Source organism: Haliotis rufescens, unplaced genomic scaffold (assembly GCF_023055435.1).
Source record: "Haliotis rufescens isolate VD_foot unplaced genomic scaffold, xgHalRufe1.0.p SCAF_11, whole genome shotgun sequence".
NCBI lineage: Eukaryota > Metazoa > Mollusca > Gastropoda > Lepetellida > Haliotidae > Haliotis > Haliotis rufescens.
In genome coordinates this window covers 18,318,079-18,341,417 of record NW_025963791.1, presented here as the reverse complement: position 1 = coordinate 18,341,417, position 23,339 = coordinate 18,318,079, and the positions used below count along the sequence as shown (strand labels likewise).

Genomic DNA, 23,339 nt, shown 5'->3' with positions numbered 1-23,339 from the left:
GACAACACCATGTGTCCGCGAACAGGGTAACATACCCTCCCTACCGTTAGCGCCTTCCGCTCACAAAACGTGTACAAAACACGCTTAAACGCCTCAGGCTGAAGACGTTTACCACTCTGTTGAGACCAAGGAGCACGGGTTTGTTACTGTTATAATCGTGGCGAATTTGGGATTCAAACCCACGTACATAGGATCATTGCACGACTGAGGGACGCAACGCTGCACAGCGAATTCCAGATTATTTACCACTTCACTGGATAGTGAGTGAGTGTGAGTGAGTTTGGTTTAACGCCGCTTTTAACATATCCCAGTTATATCGCGGTGTGTCAGCTTGATGTAGGAGGAAAGCCCGAAGTGATGCAGGTCTCAGACGTTTACCACTTCGGTGAAACCCATGAGCACGGGCATGGTGCTGACAAACCTAGAAACATAATCGGGGTGAACCGGGATTCGAACCCACAATCATAGGTTTCTGGCGTGCCCAAGGGACGCAACTCTGCACAGCGAATCGCGGTGCCTTAGACGACTGGGCCACCCGTGCCCCCCTTAACTTGATAGTTTATGGCCTCGACATGGAGGCCACACTCATCTAGAATCATGTAGAAATGGCCGGATGTGAATTATGTATTGTTTCCTGTATGTTGCGGACACATCATTAAACGACACATTGCCAAACGTAGGGACATATTTCGAACAAAAAGAAAATTGCTATTATTCACTGAATGATTTTGTTTTCGTGACTACTGAGTTATACACTGAGGTATCACTAACAGCGGCCATATTGAACTTCATTTTTGATGCTTTGAACAAATTTAAACCTACGCATGGCAACAAACATCCACGCACAATTTCAACTGGATCCATAAAGTCAATTCAGAAAAGTAGAAATGTAAAAGTTAATCGACTACTACGACGACCGGAAGTTTTGCGAGGACATACGCTAAATCGTTTTTATCATACGTATACGCTATGGTATTTAGAAACAGAAGCCTTAACAGATAAGACCTCAAATCATAATTAGCATAAAGGCCTCACCAAATTAATTATTTGTTTCTCGGAAAATACTCTTTTACAGAATTTAGACCAATTGACAGAAGACATTACCCACGTATAAAAGCACCATGGCCCTGCATGTGTACTTTCTTTGTTCTGAAGCACATTTACGTTTGAAAATGTGCTTTGGTTATAAGGATGACATCAGTATGATGATGTCATTCCTCAGCAGCAGTAAATGTTTAAATGTCAGGGCGTATGGTAGCCTAGTAGCGTTTGCTCGCCACGCCGAAGATCCGGGTTCGATTCCTCACATGGGTTAAATCTGTGGAACTCATCTGTGGTGTCTCCGGCAGTGTTATTGCTGTAATATGTAACGTGTGAAAACGTACTCACTCTCTCACACATCAATTCTGCTCGTAAAAATCTACTAATAGGATCGAGTGATCAGACTTGCTGACTTGATTGATGCATGTCATCGGATCTCAGTTGCCTAGATCGATGCTCATGTTATCAGTCACTGGGTTGTCTGGTCCAGATTTGATTATTTACAGACCGCCGTCATACAGCTTAGGTATTCCGGAACACGGGTATGCGGCTTCAAACAACAAACAAATGCAAAAATTGCATTGCTCCCTGCCCAGAAATAAATCCTTTACCAAACTATCAACCTCCAAACCCAAACACATTTTCAAACGTAAATGCACTTCAAAAGAAATAAGGTACATGTACACTACCATAGGAAATAAAGGTAATTCCCTTTTACAATTTGAGCACGTTCAACAGAGGAAGAAATGGCCTACTTGGTGTTGCCTTAATGCTAAATCGTATTTTGAGGCATTGTCTACGAACATAATTGTTTCCCAATGAAAAACTTTTTCGGGCTTCTACATTGATAGGAACAAATTGTTTTTATTGCCATGCAGGTCATCAAGTGTAACCTGATTTCGACCTGATTTCGACAAGGCCGTTATCTGAAACTCACCTCCAAATGAAACGCGAACCATGGAAACATGTAGAGAACTCAAGTATGTACGTTGATAAGATCTGTACCACTTGGTGACAAAACTAACAACCAAGTCAAGTGTTACCACAGTATCTTTATGCTGCACGGATTTTCCAGACTTCACATGCTAATCCCGCACGAGACAAATGGTGCATCATGGATCTATTACGTCACATTTGATACGTTCATAAGCGTCGATTCACACAACAAACCAGAAAGTTCGTTTGTGCGTCGAACCAATCTAATATCTCTTGAATATGAGTAATTCGTCACATATTAACCAACATGTATGACATTAGCGTTTCCTTTGTCGGTGAGTATATATGTTTTATCACGAACCGTAGGCGATATGATTGTTCCACTGCATACATGGGCGAGGCCCTATCAATTATGAATCAGTTCATTGAAGAAATTGTTAGTTATCCGACTTAAGATTATTATCTAGCAGCTTTAGACATTACATGGTTGATATAAGAAACGTACTAACGCCATGGATTCAACCTTGCGCTACGACGATCGTAACTCCGATACCATACCCTAGCTATAGACGACCGATAGTGAAAGTCAAAGAATATTTATTGCAAGAAGGCCTCTGGCCCATACGCAAATATACATTATGGTTACAATGGGGAGAACGTAAAGGTAGTATACAATATATACAATAGGCTTTCAACCATTGACACCGGGTGTTATACGCGTAATATAGAAACTGTGTTATCAAATGGTTTAATTCCTCCAAATTTGATAACAAGGGAACGATGCCTCACATTTAGGTAACATTCTCAGATCAGTTTCCCCAAGTGCCCAACAATATTTCAAATTTCAGGATCCACCAACAGTTTCATTATCCTGTACGAACACAATTTCATCCAAGTTGTTCTATTATAGGAACGTGTTCCAGAACGTGAAAATTGCAGTTCATTATGTAAATTCCACTCGCCATACAGCTACCAACATATTGGTCATTTAATTACAGCTGACTTCTCTATTGTTGACAATACCAACCTTCGTTAGTTATTCAAATGTGAACCAAAATATCGCGAGCATCCTCACAACTTTAAAATTAGTATGGATGCTGTCGAAGCGAAAGATTAACCCAAAGAGAAAAGGAACCTTTTGATTGTCACTCAGAGTGAGTTAAATCAGTGTGTGTTGTTGTCATTGGTAGAAGAACAAACTGAAAAAAGGGAAACAGAATTGAAATACACCAATTCTGTCCCACCCAGCTGCCATTTAAAGTCTGGCTACCCTACGTGAGTGAGTGAGTGAGTGTGGTTTTACGCCGCTTTAAGCAATATTCCAGCAATATCACGGCGGGGGACACCAGAAATGGGCTTCACACATTGTACCCATGTCGGGAATCGAACCCGTGTCTTCGGCGTGACGAGCTAACGCTTTAACCACTAGGCTACCCGACCGCCCCTGCCCTACATGAAAAGTTCGAAGTTGTTCCCACTGACAAGGCCTCATATAACAACCATTATATACTGAACAACAAAAGTTCCTGTGACATTGAATAAGATTTAATGCAAAGTTATGTTTTTAACCAAATCTGAAACAATTTCGGTTTGCAACAGATAAAAAGACTCCTGTGTTCAAATGGTTTAATTTGCCATACTGACTTCAGAAAATGCGTGATTTCATAAAAAAAACATGAACATGCCTACATGTCAATTTACAAATCTAAAGCGTGTGTGTCCACCTCTGGTTGCGATGCAAGCAACAAATCTTCGTTTCATGGAATGAACCAGGCGTCGCACATATCCTGTGGGATATCTGTCCATATCTGCTGGAGCATGTTTCGATGTTCCTGGAGTGTCTGTCGAACACGTGGTTGACGTCGAAGGTGCCGATCCATCTCATCCCACATGTGCTCTATTGATGAGAGATCAGGGGAGCGAGCCGGCCAGGGGATGACATTCACGTTGGTTTGTTGAAGAGAATCCTGAACAAGTCGAGCAATATGAGGCCGGACGTTGTCATGTTGAAAGGTAATGCCTGGGCCATGACGACGCAAAAACGGTAGATAAACAGGGCCGATGATCTCGTCGCGGTAGCGCTGTCCATTGAAATTTCCCTCTACCACTATCAAACGGGTCCTCTGTCTTGCTGTAATCCCACCCCATGCCATAACGCTGCCGCCCCCGAACCGATCTTCTTCCATGACACAATGATTGACGGAACGTTCACCTCGACGTCGGTACACTCGAATCCGTCCATCGCTGTGGCTGAGGTGAAAACGAGACTCGTCAGTGAATAGAACTTGTCCCCACTGCATGGCCGTCCAGCGTAGGCGCTGTCTGCACCACTGTAGACGTGCTTGTCGGTGGTTTCCTGTCAAAATGGGACGTCTGGCGGGTCTCTTGGCGACAATCTCTGCACATCTGAGGCGACGACGTACGGTTTGTGAAGATATTCGTCGAAGGCCAGTGATGCTTCTTGCAGTCACTGTTGCTGGCTGGAATCGATTTCGTAGGTGTGTTGTTCGAATCCATTATTGGTTACGCGTGGCCTGCCACTCCGAGGATGGTCTCTGACTGCATTCGTCTGTTGCCGACGTTGCCATAAACCCCAAATGGTGTTTCTGTGGACGTTAAATTGTCTTGCAACATCACGTTGACTCGATCCTGCTACCAATGGCTCGCAGACGCTCATTTTCGGACAGGCGTGGCATTTCGTAATGTTGCATAATTGCGTAATTTTGATGTTTTTCTCAGTGGTTGTTGTCAGCACGATGCTAAACAATGCATATAGAATCCCGTCAACGCACATGTTTTTATACCCATTCTTGGGTAGTGAAATGCATGGGACTTGCATAAAAGTCAACTTTTGCATGGAATGCATGCTTTTCTTGTAGCAGTTGCGTTTTTGTGACTTGATTCCATACATGTACTACAATATTGAAAACCAAACTTGACTTGTTTGAAAAATTACACTTAAATATTGGTGTCACAGGAACTTTTGTTGTTGAGTATATGTAAGCATCACTACTTTAATTGTTTGATAAAAAAACTTAAGTGACTTATCAAATAATGCCACTATTAACTGAGGATGAAACCTGAAAAACCAATGCATCAGTACTATCAACTTTTGACTCGACTCTAAAACCTGAAGACATGTCCATTCCTTTTTGTACTGGATTTCACAGCTTCATAATAATCCGTACAAAGGGAGATATATTACTGGGTCCAGCAAATGTACCACCCAATCGCAGTTTCAAAGATTAAACATAATCCTGAATGCAATCAAGGAAGGACTTTCTTTATATTCACAGAAAGTATTTGAGACAAGTGGGATTAATTACATGTGAATTGTAAATAAACAGCCAATGTCCTTCCCCATATTCAACCACCTGAACTAGAAATAAAAGACACCAGTGAGACCAATACATCTATTTCATATTTATATCTATGCATAAAGATTAGGAGTGACAAAAAAATCGCCACAAGACTGTATGACTAGAGGGTTGACTTCAACTTTCCAATAGTAAACATTCATCTTTCAATTTGCCTTGAGGTAGCCTAGTGGTTAAAGCGTTCGCTCGTCACGCCTAAGCCTCGGGTTCGATTGCTCACATTGGTACAAAACGTGAAGCCTATTTCTAATGTATCCTCCGTGATCACACTCACTCACTAAGCTATCCAGTAGTCAATTTTCGAGCAATATTCTAGCAGCTCCAGCCTTTTCACAACATTTGAGGTACAATCGAACGTGCCCCGTCTACCAGGATTTCAAAGAGCGTCATGCAACTCTTGCTCAGAAGTTGTTTGATCAAGGATTACAACATTCAAGGGCTCAGTATAGCTTTCAAAAGTTTTATGGTATACATGTGGAGGACATTTCCAAATTTGACGCATCTGTGACAAAAATGATGTCGGATACAATTCCCTATTTTGATTTGTACCATGTTACATTGTTTTTCAGGTGAACATTTCACTTGACTTTGCATGTGTTTGTGACGGGTGCCACCGACGGGTCAGGATACAACCAGCTTTTCACGAACACCTGGTATCATCACTGTTTGATAGTGATTCATGAACACATGCTGAGGATATAGTCGGAATCGTACAAATCGTGGCAGTATTACGCACTACTGTTCCAAAAACGTCAATTGTGAGATTTCGCATGTTACTCCTCTCTTCCTCCAAGGGGGGCACGGGTGGCCCAGTCGTCTAAGGCAACGCGATTCGCTGTGCAGAGTTGCGTCCCTTAGGCACGCCAGAAACCTATGATTGTGGGTTCGAATCCCGGTTCGCCCCGATTATGTTTCTAGGTTTGTCAGCACCATACCCGTGCTCGTGGGTTTCACAGAAGTGGTAAACGTCTGAGACCTGCATCACTTCGGGCTTTCCTCCCACATTAAGCTGACACGCCGTGGTATAACTGGAATACTGTTAAAAGCGGCGTATAACCCAACCTACTCACTCACTCTTCCTTCAAGATCGTTGGCAGTCATAACATCTACTGTCATTGAACTACCGGTTGTAATGTGTTCCCAATTCGTTCATCATTATCATATAACTATTTCAAGAAACTAAATCTCTTATAAATTTGGAAATTTACCTTCTTTTTAAAAGAGTATATCAATATTTCTCGAGTTTCACTTCTATCTTTTCTGTATCATGTATCGCCGTGACCAACTACTTGGTGGATTGAATGTGGCACTTCTTCTTCTTCTTCTTCTTCTTCTTCTTCTTCTTCTTCTTATTGTTATTATTATTAAACGTTCACAGATAATTTCAAATCACGACTGGCATAAAGGCCTCATTGTCAAAAGAATATTTATTTGTTTCACGGAAAATAACCTTTAACAGAATGAAAGAAAGGAAAAGCCTAGCATAATGGTTCAATGGTTGTGTATGTGTACTTTATTTTAGTTGAAGTACATTTACGTTTGAAACTGTGTTTGGGTTTGGAGGTTGACATCAGTATGGTGAAATCATTCCTCAGCCGAAGATGGATCCAATGTTTGAAGCGGGGCCGCCCTGGAAATCAGAAGCATCTCTTGTGTCATAGCTTATGTCATAAGACAAGGTACAACTGAAATCCTAGTTAAAGCACACAAACTCGCACAAGATCAATGTAATGTGCTGAACGTCATGATCAACGCTCAGAAAGAAATGAGCACTGATGACTTCATTGAATAAAACTTGGTCGTAATTACCATGAAGTAGGAGTTATTGCAGGCGGCGGGAACGTTGAAGACTGTATCGTTTTTGATGCCGTCGACGATGTCGTAGTAACGGGTTGAGATAAGGGAATATTCTGAAAAATTGGTTTAATTGTTACGATGTGTATCGCACATGTTTGTACCTGTACATTTCTTACATCCATGTCCCTGTACACTGCATGTTAAGTTTGGTAAATCTGGTAAAATACTACGCTTACCGCTTCCTGTTGTGTTCCGCAGCAGACATTTTAAAGATGTGACGTTGCCAGTGTACCCGCTCGCCACACCACAACGCCCCCGCAACAACTATATCCTACACCCTTCCACACGATACCCGTTTTTCATACTTCATTCACGAGTAACAGTTAGATGAAGGAATTATATGATCCTTGCCGTTAATCCAATTCCTCCCGGATTATAACTTTTGTTTCCTCTACACCGCTTTACCCATCCCGATACTAACGAGTGCCTAAATCAAAATCCAGCCGGCAAATCGACAACATATAAAGAAGAAGAGGAAGCCAAACAAGTGACCATAACCCCCCCCCCCCCCCCTAAATTCTCCAATCGTTTCCTGCTATAATTCCATTCTATCACGTGACCATAATCGGTTTCTTACTGACCTACCATAAAATTATTAGAAATAATTTATTCTATAAATTCAAACTTGTGTACATATTAACTGTGACATATTATCGTTTGTTACCACGTCCAATTAACCCGTATGTCTCCTGTCTGATTGGTTCACACGTGTCTGACGTCATGTCCACATTGACGGTGAAGCCTTTGGCAGCGTTGGCCATGCGGTAGGAGTTGTAGGTGACCTTGTTTTTAACTGAGCCCTCGAAATGTGGTCCAGACAAGGTAGCGGTGTCTGTGAACATAACAAGCCTTTCAATTGTTGAAGAATTGCCATGATATATGCGACTACGTAGGAACAGTGTGACGATTGGCTTTATCCATAGTTCTTGTGATGCCCTGCGATGATTTAAGAGTATGTGAGTGAGTATTGTTTTACGCCGCTCTTTGCAATAATCCAGAAATATCATGATCGGAACATCAGAAATGGGCTTCACACATTGTCCCATGTGAAAATAGATCCCGGGTCAACGGTGTGACGAGTGAACGCTTCAACCACTAAGCTACCCCACCACCCTTAATGTTAAGTTAATTACAATGACAGCAACTACGCATCAAATGGGTTTTTTTCAGTTTCATTGCGTGTACAAATTCATATGCTTTGTGTGACATTGTTATTTCACATGAAACTGTCCGTGTTACACGTTTCGACAGCTGACTCAAACGTTTGAAAAGAGTAAAAGAGACACAATAGTCACCTGCTGGTGGAAACGATGGACATACCTCGTCATACATTTCAGGTATCTAATAATGGCAAACCGATACAAGTCGACTGACCTGCCTACCTTAAAACATTCATTTAAGGTCATAACTCGTTATAAACATTAGTTGTATCACTAACCAGTCACCGTCATCGCAAGCCCATGCATTATGACGTCCGTGTGTTTGTAATGACGTCACTTGCTTGTCACTGAGTCTGGTCCATGGTGGTTACTGACGACCCATAGTCTGTTTTGTGGTTATATCACTGTGTAATAATTTGTGTTCATTGACGACCACCTGTTTGCCTTTGTTATATCTAGTGTGAATGACGACCATCAGTTTGCCTCATGGATAAAACCACTGTGTTACATCTGGTGTTTGCTGAGGACCAACAGTTTGCCTTGTGGATATATCACTGTGTTACATCTGGTGTTTGCTGACGACCAACAGTTTGCCTTGTGGATATATCACTGTGTTACATCTGGTGTTTGCTGACGACCAACAGTTTGCCTTGTGGATACATCACTGTATAATATCTGGTGTTTACTGGCGACCAACAGTTTGCCTTGTGGATATATGACTGTGTAATATCTGGTGTTTACTGGCGACCAACAGTTTGCCTTGTGGATATATGACGGTTTAATATCTGGTGTTTACTGGCGACCAACAGTTTGCTTTGTGATTATATCACTGTGTAATATCTGGTGTTTTTTGGCGACTAACATATGCTCTACAAATAGATCAACTTACCCGGGATACAACCATCAGGGAACGGACCGGTGAGGTGTTTACGAAGACACGTCCCACTCTGCTGGATCATGTACTCCACCATCTTCACAGTATAACATATGATATTATGGATGATATATCCACTGTATCATCTCAACACAGGCGACTGGTGCACTCCAACAGAATCTATACATTCACATACATACGCATCTATATATATTATTTAACTGTGTATGTGCTTATCAACCTTTTTGGATCACATATTACTATTTCATGTTAAGCTGTATATTAACTTATGAAAATGACTGCAGGAAAACAACGTACCTTATCCCACAGCTGGATGATCTTGAAATTGGCAGTAGACCCGTCTATTGTTAACTTTTCGTCAAAGGCCATTCTCTTGTTGGTGGCATCAAAGTGCACTTTAACTTCAGCCTGGAAGAAGACAATTTTCTCACAAAATACCAACACACATAACAGCAAAAAAAATATAGTGTTATTCATACGGGCAGTGCTTATTGATGAATTAGCATCAGAACAATGTAACTACCTCTGATATTTGTAGCGTTCCTCCTTTTTGCCCCGTGCCAATCACCCGGGCCTCCATGCCCTCCCACTGGCGAGGGGGACAGCAGATATAAGCGCCCAGAACAGCGGGAACGAGCACGACAGCAATACTGACAAACAACATGGTGACAATGACTTACTTTGGAGTTGTACGCGAGCGTGCATAGGTCGCATTTATATATACCCTACGTGTCAACCCCGAACAGTGATAAGGATTGTGAAAAATATGCACTTACAACGTTGCTAGCCAGGTCATATGTTATTATAATTGACCCCTATCGCTAGAACATGACATTGTGTCAGTTTCTATTGACAGAAAAGTTTGTCCGCCATTTCCCTGGAGCCTCATTTCTGGAGATGTTGGACCTTTCACTCTAATCCCTGATGTCCTACATCTAAACAATAATGACTTCTGACGATTGTTTCACTACATGTGTGCATTATTCCAATATTGTCATATCCCACGATAAACAGTGTGAAATCCTTGACACAGGTACGTTGGTAGCCAGGTCATTTGGTAATGTGTAGGTCTTGCAGTGTACATGTACATTAACATTAACTCACTTGATGCAAACGAGAAAAGTAACATACTAAACGGCAACGTGTAAACATAAATAGAGAGACATAACCCTTTATATATTCGGTATAAATCTCTGTACAAAGCAGAGCCAACAGTACGATTCCGACTATATCATGAGCATATGTTTATGAATCAATGTCAAAGAGTGAGTGAGTGAGTGAGTATGGTTTTACGCCGCTTTTAGCAATATTCCAGCAATATCACGGCGGGGGACACCAGAAATGGGCTTCACACATTGTACCCATTTCGGGAATCGAACCCGGGTCTTTGGCGTGACGAGCGAACGCTTTAACCACTAGGCTACCCGACCGCCCCTCACTGTCAAAGAGGGTGACACCAGTTGTTCGTGAAAAGGTGAGCGTATCCTGCCCCATCGGTGGCGCCCGTCATAAACACCTGCAAAGGCAAGTCAACTGTTCACCTACATACGGTATAGTACAAGTCACAATAGGGAATTGCATCGGACATAATTTTTGTCACCGATGCGTCAAATTTTGAGATGTCCTCCACATGCCTACCACAAAACTTTTTCAAAGCTTTACTAAGGCCTTGAATGCTGTTACCCCGATCAAACAACTTCTGAGCAGAAGTCGTTTGACGCAGTTTGAAATCTTGGTTAAAAGAGCATGTCCGATTGCATCTGAAAGGTTGTGACATGTAAACACCAAAGGATGGAGCTGCTGGAATATTGCTCAGCATGAAAGGAAAGTTGACTATTGGAAAGTTGAAGTCATCCCTCTTGTCATACAGTCTTGTGGAGAGTGTTTTGTCACTCCGAATCTTTATGCATAGATCTAAATATGAAACAGATGAGGCGGTCTCACTGGTCTCCTTTATTTCTAGTTCATGTGGGTAATCAGTGGAAGGGAATTATCTATTTGATTGTTATTGAACTATATCAGATCACTGACATAAAATCCCAATAGTCCAACATCAATTAAGTTAGCACTGGGTCAAGAAGACATGGTGCGTATCTTGTTATGTTTGCACTGTCAGGTTCACTAACTATATAAAAGGCTCAAATCTCACTTCTCCTGAAGGTGCAACCATATCTGCAGCAAGAACTGGTTGAACACCCTAAACAGATGGAGAAAACTCTCTCGTCTGTTTTCCACCTTACTGTTAAAGTATTCAATGAAAGAGTTGAAAATATCCCTTTTGCACTCATGTTCGGGCAATTTTGGGTCTTCTTTACTGCAACGTACTCAGGGTCGAATGGCACCGTTGAGGATTTTATGTCAATATCTTCTTCTGACATGACTCAGACTTGACCTTACGAAGCACTTTGTTGAGAGTGTTTCTGGCACTTCTGTAGATATCGCTAGTCGTAATTTACGCCAATAATGTTCGGCTTGACGACACAACGTTAAGCCAATATAACTCATTCATCATACCAGTCAGAACTCATTCAAATACCAACTTTCTTTTTAGAGACCTGTGAAGATCCTGGGTAGAATAGGTCTTCAGCAATCCATGCTTGCCTTAAAAGGCGACTATGCTTGTCGTAAGAGGCGACTAACGAGATCGGGTGGTCAGGCTCGCTGACTTGGTGTACGCATGCCATCGTATCCCAACTGCGTGGATCGATGCTTATGATGTCAATCACAGGATTGTCTGGTCCAGACTCGATTATTTACAAGCCGCCGTCATATAGCTGGAATATTGCTGAGTGTGGCGTTAAACAACAAACAACATGATGGTCCAGAAGATCAGTCAGTATACAGTTCTGACGGCTCAATGACATCAGTTGGTGGACCACCCAAAATGCTAGACTCCAGAAGATCCGTTCAGAAATGATCACTGTTGATTGCTTTTGTATTTCGACAAATTGCCTCAACTTTCTGTTTTCATTTGCTGTCCAACGTCCAGACCATGTTGATAAGAAAATGGTCGGATATGTGTAGTTCTTCTTCATGAACATCTGAGATGAAGGGACCGCCTCCGTGGTCTTGTGGTAGAGCGTCCGCCAGGAGAACGGAAGGTCCGGGGTTCGATTCCCCGCCGCGTCATACAAAAAGACGTTAAAATATGGTACTTGCTGTTACCCTGTCTGGCGCTCGGCATGAAGGGGCTAAAACAAGGACTGGTCGGCTCGGAGTCAGTATACTATGTATGAGCGGGGTATTCATGTTAAACATGTTAAATATGTCAAAATGAACATTAACATTAAAGTCACCAAGGAAAAGGCAATTTTTCCAACACTATTAGAGAATAATTTCAATAAATCACCTTAGAAATCAGAAATCCATAATGCAATCAAGGAAGGACTTTCTTCATATTCACAGAAAGTATTTGAGACAAGTGGAATTAATACCATGTGGGTTTTGAAAAACAAAAAGGATATTAATTTTGCTTCACCTTTTAAAATCTCAGAATGGAACCAAGTGAAATTCTGTCAGAAAATTTGATTTTTCAACTTTGTACGCCGTTATACCACATGATAAACTTAAGGAAAAACTTCATTTCTTGATCCATGGTGCTTTTTTCACCAAGCGTGGTGACCATAGATACATTTACATATCTATCGCCAGAGATTCAGGTCAATTTGTTAACAAGGGTCATCAGAAGATGACAAATCCCCCCGGCAGCGAAACATTAGAAAGAACACATCATCTGACTGTTACAGGAAGTCCAACTTGATGAGAAAATGTCTAACTAATCTCTCTTTCCGTAATCAAGAGTGGTTATTGAGCTATCAAAATAGTACTATGGTATTGGGAACTGTGTATTTCTATACCAAATACACATCTGGATGATCAGAGTGAAAGTCAAACTTTTCGCCGTGGAAACGGAACAAATCAAAACTCTAAAAACTCCTGCATAGCAAAAGGCACCAATTGACAACCTGGTCTTTGTGTGGTCAAAGTGTCATAAAAAAATACCTATTTAGAGTTTTTTGAGATATGGTCCGGACAGACACACCACTGTGAACAGAGTATAAGTCAAACTTGTTGCTATGAAAACTGAAAAAATAAAATAATTTAAAATTCCTAAATAGAAAAGGCACTAGTTGACAACCTGGTATTTGTGTGTGCAAAGTTTCATGAAAGAATACCTTTACATTTTTAGAGAAAAAAGTTCCGGAAGAAAACGATTACAGACGGACGGACGGATCGACGAACGAACGGACGGACAGACAAACAGGGGGCGGTAAAAATGAAAACAAATACCATTTGAAGTTTACTGAGAAAACAATGTGTGAAATTGATAACATCTATGTAAAATTTGTGGGTAAGACATTTTGGCAACAAGTAGGCATCCCCATGGACACCAATTGCGCTCCCCTTCTTGCTGATCTGTTTCTTAATGCATATGAATAGGAATTTCTGTTCCAATTTGCAAAATCAAAACAAGTTAATTTGGCCAAGACGTTTAACTTAAACTTCAGGTATATCGATGATCTGAGATCGTCAATAACAATCAAATAGCCACTTACCTGTCAGTGAGTGAGAGAGTGAGTTTGGTTTTACGCCGCTTTTAGCAATATTCCAGCAATATCACGGCGGGGGACACCAGAAATGGGCTTCACACATTGTACCCATGTCGGGATTCGAACCCGGGTCTTCGGCGTGACGAGCGAACGCTTTAACCACTAGGCCACCCGACCGCCCCTTACCTGTCAGTGATTTACCCACATGAACTAGAAACAAGAGAGAACAGTGAGACCGCCTCATCTGTTTTGGCGTATTGGCGAAGTTAAAACAACGTTTTGGCCAATAAGTTTAACATGAGCTTCAGGTATATCAATGATATCCAATATCTTTCCACTGATGTACTAACATGAACTAGAAATATGAGAGATCAGTGAGACATCCTCATCTATGCATAAGGATCCAGTGTGACAAAATACTCCACACTGCAGTATGACAACGGGGGATGACTTATCAACTTTCCTTTTATATCGATCAATTTTCCTGCAACAGCAGCCTTTGGTGTTTACATTGCCCAACTTTTGCGTATAAATAGTGGTAGCTCCATTCTGTCACTCAGATTACCTGACAAAAGATTGTTCACAATAAGCCCCTGCCAACAGATATGACATAACTAGAGTTTATCCCTACCACTCATATATGTGTGTTTATCAGTTGATGGTGTCCAGGATATAGAACAATCAATTGTTCCTGTTTGGAATTTATCTTTTCTGGAGCAGTTACTAAATCAATATGTGAGTCATAAATCCGATTTGGTGAAAGCATTACACGTTGTGTTTCATAATATTCAACACAGGCTGAATGGATAATTTCCCAAACTTTCATTTAATAACAAAATGAGTTATTTGGTTGGTTGGTTTGCTGTTTAACGCCGCACTCAGCAATATTCCAGCTATATGACGGCGGTCTTTAAATAATCGAGTCTGGACCAGACAATTAAGTGATTAATATCATGAGCATCGATCCACGCAATTGGGATCGATGACATGTATCAACAAAGTCAGCGAGCCTGACCACCCGATCCCGTTAGTCGCCTTTTACGACAAGCATAGTCACCTTTTACTGCAAGCATGGGTTGCTGAAGACCTATTCTACTACCCCGGAATCTTCACGGGTCCTAATGAGTTATTTACTCAGCATAGCAAGAACGTAGTAATTAACGACGATGTCACTATTGGAACACACGACTATTGAAGACAATAATCATATTTATCAGTTAAGTGTAAACTAAAATTATTAATCCGTTCCTGTCTGATTTGCTACATATTTGTTTGAATTAGTAACCTACCATCTTCTGAGATAAAATAATAACTACTATTGGCATGTCAGACACGTTTACATGGTTCGTGTTTGACATATTTGACAGTGATATGTCGCTTGACATCCATACCACCTATCGACTTCGTAATAAATAAATAAATACTAATTAGATCACAACAATAGATGGGTAAACATCCATTTTTAAAATAGTCACAGTTGAAAGAAAACATGTGCCTCTACATATGACTGCCAATCTAACATTGCAATGGGTAATAGCTTCCGATCGGTCATGGAGAACGGAGCCCATAAATTATCATGTAGCGCATTTCCCCGAAGAACCCGGGGGACATAATTGATAAATATGTGTATTAAATACATTGATCAAGCCGCATAAACAACAGTTATGAACATTTCATGCTGAAAGAACAACATTGGCATTGGATTTTGTGTTGGAATTTTTTTAATGGAGGTAAGATAACACCCGCCATTACTACCCATGTAAATATTGATATGTTCACCGTCTTTAAATTGTGCTAAACTGAAACAACCCCAGTGCTTCGAATGGATCTTCTAATTGTAACTCATTAGCGAGGTGGAAAATATCCACCTCGGAACATTTCAAGTTCTCCTTCAATGCAAGTTCCGAAGCCCACTTTTCCTTTCTACAAGCCATTCCCTGTGTCAACATTCCCGTGTCGAACGCTCCAGTTGATGAGGAAAATATCCACCTCGGAACATTCCAAGTTCTCCTTCAATGCAAGTTCCGAAGCCCACTTTTCCTTTCTACAAGCCATTCCCTGTGTCAACATTCCCGTGTCAAACGCTCCAGTTGATGAGGAAAATATCCACCTCGGAACATTCCAAGTTCTCCTTCAATGCAAGTTCCGAAGCCCACTTTTCCTTTCTACAAGCCATTCCCTGTGTCAACATTCCCGTGTCAAACGCTCCAGTTGATGAGGAAAATATCCACCTCGGAACATTCCAAGTTCTCCTTCAATGCAAGATCCGAAGCCCACTTTTCCTTACTACAAGCCATTCCCTGTGTCAACATTCCCGTGTCGAACGCTCCAGTTGATGAGGAAAATATCCACCTCGGAACATTCCAAGTTCTCCTTCAATGCAAGTTCCGAAGCCCACTTTTCCTTTCTACAAGCCAGTCCTCGTGTCAACATTCCCGTGTCGAACGCTCCAGTTGATGAGGAAAATATCCACCTCGGAACATTCCAAGTTCTCCTTCAATGCAAGTTCCGAAGCCCACTTTTCCTTTCTACAAGCCATTCCCTGTGTCAACATTCCCGTGTCGAACGCTCCAGTTGATGAGGAAAATATCCACCTCGGAACATTCCAAGTTCTCCTTCAATGCAAGTTCCGAAGCCCACTTTTCCTTTCTACAAGCCATTCCCTGTGTCAACATTCCCGTGTCAAACGCTCCAGTTGATGAGGAAAATATCCACCTCGGAACATTCCAAGTTCTCCTTCAATGCAAGTTCCGAAGCCCACTTTTCCTTTCTACAAGCCATTCCCTGTGTCAACATTCCCGTGTCGAACGCTCCAGTTGATGAGGAAAATATCCACCTCGGAACATTCCAAGTTCTCCTTCAATGCAAGTTCCGAAGCCGACTTTTCCTTTCTACAAGCCATTCCCTGTGTCAACATTCCCGTGTCGAACGCTCCAGTTGATGAGGAAAATATCCACCTCGGAACATTCCAAGTTCTCCTTCAATGCAAGTTCCGAAGCCCACTTTTCCTTTCTACAAGCCATTCCCTGTGTCAACATTCCCGTGTCGAACGCTCCAGTTGATGAGGAAAATATCCACCTCGGAACATTCCAAGTTCTCCTTCAATGCAAGTTCCGAAGCCCACTTTTCCTTTCTACAAGCCATTCCCTGTGTCAACATTCCCGTGTCGAACGCTCCAGTTGATGAGGATATTATCCACCTCGGAACATTCCAAGTTCTCCTTCAATGCAAGTTCCAAAGCCCACTTTTCCTTTCTACAAGCCAGTCCTCGTGTCAACATTCCCGTGTCGAACGCTCCAGTTGATGAGGAAAATATCCACCTCGGAACATTCCAAGTTCTCCTTCAATGCAAGTTCCGAAGCCCACTTTTCCTTTCTACAAGCCAGTCCCCGTGTCAACATTCCCGTGTCGAACGCTCCAGTTGATGAGGAAAGTGGTGAACTGACAGTCACTATCATGCTGACCGCCTCCGTGGTCTAGTGGTAGAGCGTCCGCCCGGAGAGCGGAAGGTCCGGGGTTTCGATCCCCGACCGCGTCATACCAAAAGACGTTAAAAGATGGTACTTGTTGTTACCCTGTCTGGCGCTTGGCATTAAGGGGCTAAAACAAGGACTGGTCGGCTCGGAGTCAGTATACTGTGTCAGAGTGTGATATTCATGTTAAACTGCGGCATAGTAACTCAGTGAGCTAGCACTATAAATCGGCATCAGTCCGGACTAGTACAAGCAGCCATACAAATACACACACGTACATGCACGTCGCTATATAAGTGCAATAATCTTGGACGCGACGTTAAACCCCTTTTCACCTCACCTCACTGTCATGCTGGCCTATATATCGCCTGGTGTTCTCTAAAATCAATAAATGATATCCTTCTCAAACAGGAAGATTGCATCACCGACTTAGAAACTGAAGTTTCCCGCTATCAGTCTGATGTGATAGTCGATCTTGAACAATGCAGTCGGGAAAAACAGTGTTCGAATCTGGCTGGAAAGAATAAAAAAGAATAAGCAGTCATCTGAACATATCCAACGAGTCGGTGAGGAAATAGGGGTGGTAGTGATGTAGAAGCCATGGGAATGGAAGCCCCTTGTCCTACTCTGAAGAATACCCAATATTTAAATTTCTGAGCTTGAGTTCACGAACAGTTGATGTGAACTCAGCGATGCAAGATTCCTCTGGAAGATCTCTATAAACGACGATCTCACCAAGGCAAGAAGCTGTTGAGAATCTACGACATCTGAAGGTGTGAGCAGCTGGAAGAGTCATTGAAACTTAAAGTTGTGATGAATCAAACACAACAGTCGCAACATTTGGATGATAACAATGTCATAGACACATCAGCAGTCATAAACAACGTTATTTACTTCATGGGACTATACCTGATTCTTTTAAACCAACCGCCATATTTAGTGATCATGTAAACATCAGCATTCCATCGCAGTGACGAGATAATAGGATTCACATCGACTGTTCCGAAGCATTGCTTGCAAACAATAGCTAACGAATGCTGGAACGGACATTGTCGCGTTGTTCCACTGACGAAACAAGCAAAAAGTGTCAAAGTGCGACAACGCGACATTTTTTACATTTACATTTACTATTTGTTGCAATCTCGCGCTTTAAATAGTAATGCTTATCTACAATGTACAATAAAGGCGTTAAAATGGGCGACAATGAAACATATTGATTAATGTCGCATTGTCATCCTTTTCGATTCATGTTTCAAACTGCAGTGGTCTTTTGTTAGCTTGGATAGCTCTAAAAAAATAAAATACCCATGACAATGTGGGTTAAAACAAAACTCTCATCGTTGCATTAGAAATTATTTCATATATATTTATATATAAATGTCGTTCTTTTATAAACCAAAAATGTTTTCACAGCAAGAAACAAACTCTTTGCATTTATATTGCCCCAATCAGCAATATTCCATTGCTCATTAGCTGTTTGACCAGTGTTACAACATTCTGTGCCTTTCTGAAGTTGCATGGTAGACATGTGGTAGACATTTCCAAATTTGACGCATCAAGTGGTCCTTGTACCTGCCGGAGATTATGGAGACACCCCAACACGACATCCCTGTGCATGCCCCAAACTGAAATAAGGCCTTTGCTTCCATTTGAGAATCCGGGCACTCTTATGATCGGCACCAAGATGCCAGGATGTAACAAATTGAGGGCACCAAGAACAAGAGGTGTCAGATGACAGTATACTTTGGATGCAAGCGAAATATTTCGAAAGGGAGGTCCTATTACTTATCATGCTTTCTCCGAATCTTGCCAGTCACACTGCCATGAAAGGGGACAGGAATTCTTCAAATATATAAATAACTTTTTTGCCTCTATCAAACAGGACAAGGTCAAGTTTCCTGACAGGAATTCTTCTATCATGTAGATGTGCTATCTGTGCCTAAGTGTTGAACAGTCTCACCTAAATCATTTCACAATCTACACTTGATATTTACATTTTGTAAGAATAACATTTTGGGAAGTGCCTGTCTGTAATTAACACATATAGTTTTCAACTAAAATATTTTCCCAACATTTCCATTTTGTTCTTTTATATTTACGTGAACATGGTGGACGTTTTTGCTGGTGGGCTGAGTCCTTGAGTGAGAGTTACCAATCATGCTGTTTCAACTACAAAACAAAGGTTTGGGTCGAGACATTAAAACTGCCACCAACTGTGTTGGAACACGAACCTTTTTCTCAAATGTGTTTTTCTGAACTTATCAGCAGCAGAATGCCTGCAATTCTACACAACAGACGTAATTCAAAACTAACATATCGTGCACAGTTTCCACAAAATCAGTAAATGCGTCGTGTGACTGGATATCTGGTCCATCACTGGGTTTGTTTACATGCCGCCCTCGCCAATGGCAGGAGTACTGCTGGGATCCATTCACATTATTTTCACCACTATGTTTACCTTTTACGCCCAATGGAATCTGTTTCGGCGAATAATCGAAACTAATTATACTCTGATGCTGACGGTTTATATTCATAAGATGAACCACAACACCAGAACTTGATGAGGTGGAGTTTGTCTTTGCAAGAGTATTATCTTGGGATCAAGTTTATCAAGGGCACACTAATATGATTGTTGGTGCTTCTAGAGCCAGTTGATTAGATCTGTACAAAGATGTAGTTTTGATAATTATGCAGGTAGCAGGTATTGTATGTTTTTTTCAGAGAGTGTGTTACGTAAACTTCTCATTGCCTGCAAACATGTGTTCTCTTGAAGGCTGAGTTTAATGTGTAAATAATTTTAGTCGCGGTAGAAACGGCTGTTAATATATTCGCAGAAATTGTTAGTGGCAGCAAATGATTGAACTATGGGTTAAAATATATTGAGTGCCCTCGTGGCGAGATTTGGACCGCAGTCAACAGCGGCTATGGGAGCTTTTTAGAATGTTTTTTTTTGTGGTGGTATGGTATGGTATTTGGGTTTTGGGACGACTTGGACCATTAAAGATCTATTTGCCCCCAACACATCGAATGACTTTAAACAAGAGCAGAGCGAGTAATGGAAAAGAGATGATTAAGCAATCTGATTCAAGATCCGGGGTAGAATAGGTCTTCAGAAAGCCAACGTTGCCGTAAAAGGCGACTATGCTTGTTGTAAGAGGCGAACAACGGGATTGGGTGATCGGGCTTGCTAACTTGGTTGATGCATGTCATGTTATCCCAATTGCGTGAATCGATGCTCATGGCGTCAATCACTGGAATGGTCTGGTCCAGACTCGATTATTTGCAGACCGCCGTCATATAGCTGGAATACTGCGGAGTGCGGCATGATATAGTTTATATTTTAAACCCGCAAGTAATCACTATTTCATTACTGAAAAGTAAGAACTCCTTCCAGAAAAAAGCAGATCAGACCAAAAAGTCTCATATTGCCCGCTGCATTGAACCATAAAATATGTTTGGGACCAAACGTGTAAGTAGAGAAAATGAGATTTCTTTCTCAAGTACTTCACTTCTTAAATTCATTCTGATGTGATTGTGGCCTGGGCATTCAATTAAATCATGTCACTATCTCGGGAGTATTCCATCACAGTGCGTACATACAGGGGAGACCTAGCTCTTTATCAATTTAATCCACAGTGTCCGAGACGAAGTCTGGTAATTATGACTTCCTCACGTTTCTTTCGTCGACGAATTGTCCAATTTTATTTTACAGAAGGACAAACTGTCTTCATGTGTCGGCCAGTAGTCCCAGCATCCCACAACCGTTGCCAGCTTGAGGTGAAAGATTTTGAGGTGATCTACTTTCCAAGTGCAGTTGAGATACAAATTTGAAAACACTGAATTCCTGCCAGCTTTTGGATTCAAGTAAGGACTCGGAGACTGACCTCTTCCAATAGTGACATTCAATAGTGACACTATTCTAAATATTCATGAGTGCACAAACATTAATTCAAGAGCCACTTACCTATTTGCAGGCACGTATTTGATCCACTGTATTGTCCTTTTGATTGTTAACCTAAAACTGTGCGTTCACATAAACATATAATTCCTTGATTTATTCATAGATCGTGTGTGGTTATTTTTCTGATTTTACAATTTAATTGTGTGTATAACGATTTCTGGGTTGCAAATCAATTTGGATGCGTGTACTAATTTAAAAGTTTCAAGTCAGCGTGTTGAATAAAAAAATCAAACAATTGCAACTCAAGTCTCAAAGGCATTTAGAAGTGATACACACAAGGAAGAGAATTTATGGATGACAACTTCTTTATTATGAGGAACACAACATTTCTGAGTATATGTTACTCGCTCATCAGGTAAGATTTCACCTGATGAAGGAGTAAGCATATACTCCGAAACGTTGTGTTCCTCATAATAAAGAAGTTGTCATCCATAACTTCTCTTCCTTAATTGCAAGTCAGCTAATTATTTCTCTCTTGCTGCGCTGGCACGTATATTTTTCATGACATGTAATCCCTGCACCACATAGGACCTCAAGTTTAACTTGAATAATTATCCCAGACAAAAAGAAAATCTTTCTTTTTTTTAACTTCAGAAATCTTTTTTTTTCTTTCTTTTTTTAAATCTTTAATCACAGACGAAAAGAAAATGCAAAACGATAAAGATTTATTGTTTTATATGTTTGACACCACAATCGAATAAGCTCAAACGTCATAGGTAGGGATACATACTGGTTATATCATGACATGTTCACATGTGCTTATTGTCCATATTCTTTGTCAGGTAATCTAAAGTGGTTTAGTGGTGCTAACACGAGTTACCCTTGTAATAGAGTCATTCATTGAGCATAGGTGATATGTTTCTCATGAGTAAGGTGTTGTGATTAGACAAACAAACAGGAGATTAACCTGTGATTTGAAAATGGATGTAATTCCACTGTAGGGTAGATATCTCAATTCTACAGTGACACTGGTACCTTTTACAAAAGGGTGCTTTCTTGGAACGCTTACTTGTACATGGATGCAAAAGTCCGCTCTCTTAGAATATAAATTATAAATGTAACTGATATCACTAGAGATCAATACTTTTGTCAAAAGGACGTTGTCAAGTAACCCTCCATTTTATATATTTTGATTTTATCTCAACATGTTGCATTTTGCACTGCGATGACTTCTCCCACTGTAGTGGTCACAGCTTGTAGAAATAGTGAAAAACGCTGAACTCATGTATTTCTCAACAAACCTTATTAACTAGCATTGTGTTTTATTTCAAATGAAAAGTTTGGTTTTTTTGGTGTTTTTATTTAATAAATTCACGGCATGTGACGCCAACATGTGAACGTAATGTGACAGTTGCCGTCCTAACACAGTGGTTCGCGTATGTTTTGCTTAATTGTGCGTTATCTGAAATGGCTTGTAAGGTCTGTAAACAACATGTTGTCGTGAATAAAAAAAATTAACACACTTTTTTCTATTGATTTTACATTTTTTATCGTTTGTTACAATGATGAAATTCCTGAATACGGCCATAACCGGTATCATTTGTATGCAAAAGACATAATGACGTGAGTTAGCTGTGTTTGTAGGTTGTTGTATGAAGAATTTAATGTGAATAAAAATATAAGTTAATGGTCAAATATTGTCTCGGGGAAAACATGTGCTGTGTCACACCACTCGAGGAGATAAGCATGTTATTTGCAAGACTAACCAAAACTTACAGGACTTTTCCCGGAGCAGGGAATGACGGTTAGAAATCCGATTGCAATCAATCGTTGCGACACACGTGGTGTCAATTAAAGCACCTTTTTAAACCGTTAGTATGACATAATCTATGACATTAGTGGTGTATCTGGTTTCATTCCCCCCCCCCCCCCCCCCCCCCCCACACACACACACACACAACGGCTCTCTCGTGGTAATAACGCTTATTTACTGTTGCCCCTTTTGGCAATTTCTCAGTGTTTTAATTCCTTTTTTTCAGCACACTGTTGATTGACGGAAATCATCCCAGTTTACACCACGTCACGCAAGCTTAACATTGAGATATATATATAACGCCAGAGAATAACCAGTATCGATTATCCGACGAAA

General features: G+C 41.0%; 1 protein-coding gene across 1 annotated transcript; it reads right to left on the bottom strand.

Annotated features, from left to right (window-relative positions):
* Positions 1-6,838: 6,838 nt before the first annotated feature.
* Positions 6,839-9,978, bottom strand: LOC124125779 (ependymin-related protein 1-like). The gene is made up of 6 exons (XM_046489140.2): positions 9,790-9,978; positions 9,564-9,674; positions 9,261-9,342; positions 7,876-8,043; positions 7,164-7,264; positions 6,839-6,984 (listed from the first exon to the last, which is right to left on the bottom strand). The coding sequence occupies exons 1-6, from the start codon at positions 9,928-9,930 to the stop codon at positions 6,946-6,948; spliced, it is 642 nt and encodes a 213-aa protein (XP_046345096.2). The 5' UTR covers positions 9,931-9,978; the 3' UTR covers positions 6,839-6,945.
* Between the last annotated feature and the right edge of the window lie 13,361 nt (positions 9,979-23,339).

Coding starts and splice junctions, on each gene's coding strand:
- LOC124125779 (XM_046489140.2), bottom strand. CDS start 9,930: ATGTTGTTTGTCAGTATTGCTGTCGTGCTCGTTCCCGCTGTTCTGGGC. Junction 9,675..9,789: donor GAACGCTACAAATATCAGAG/GTAGTTACATTG, acceptor GTCTTCTTCCAG/GCTGAAGTTAAAGTGCACTT. Junction 6,985..7,163: donor GCAATAACTCCTACTTCATG/GTAATTACGACC, acceptor TCTGATTTCCAG/GGCGGCCCCGCTTCAAACAT.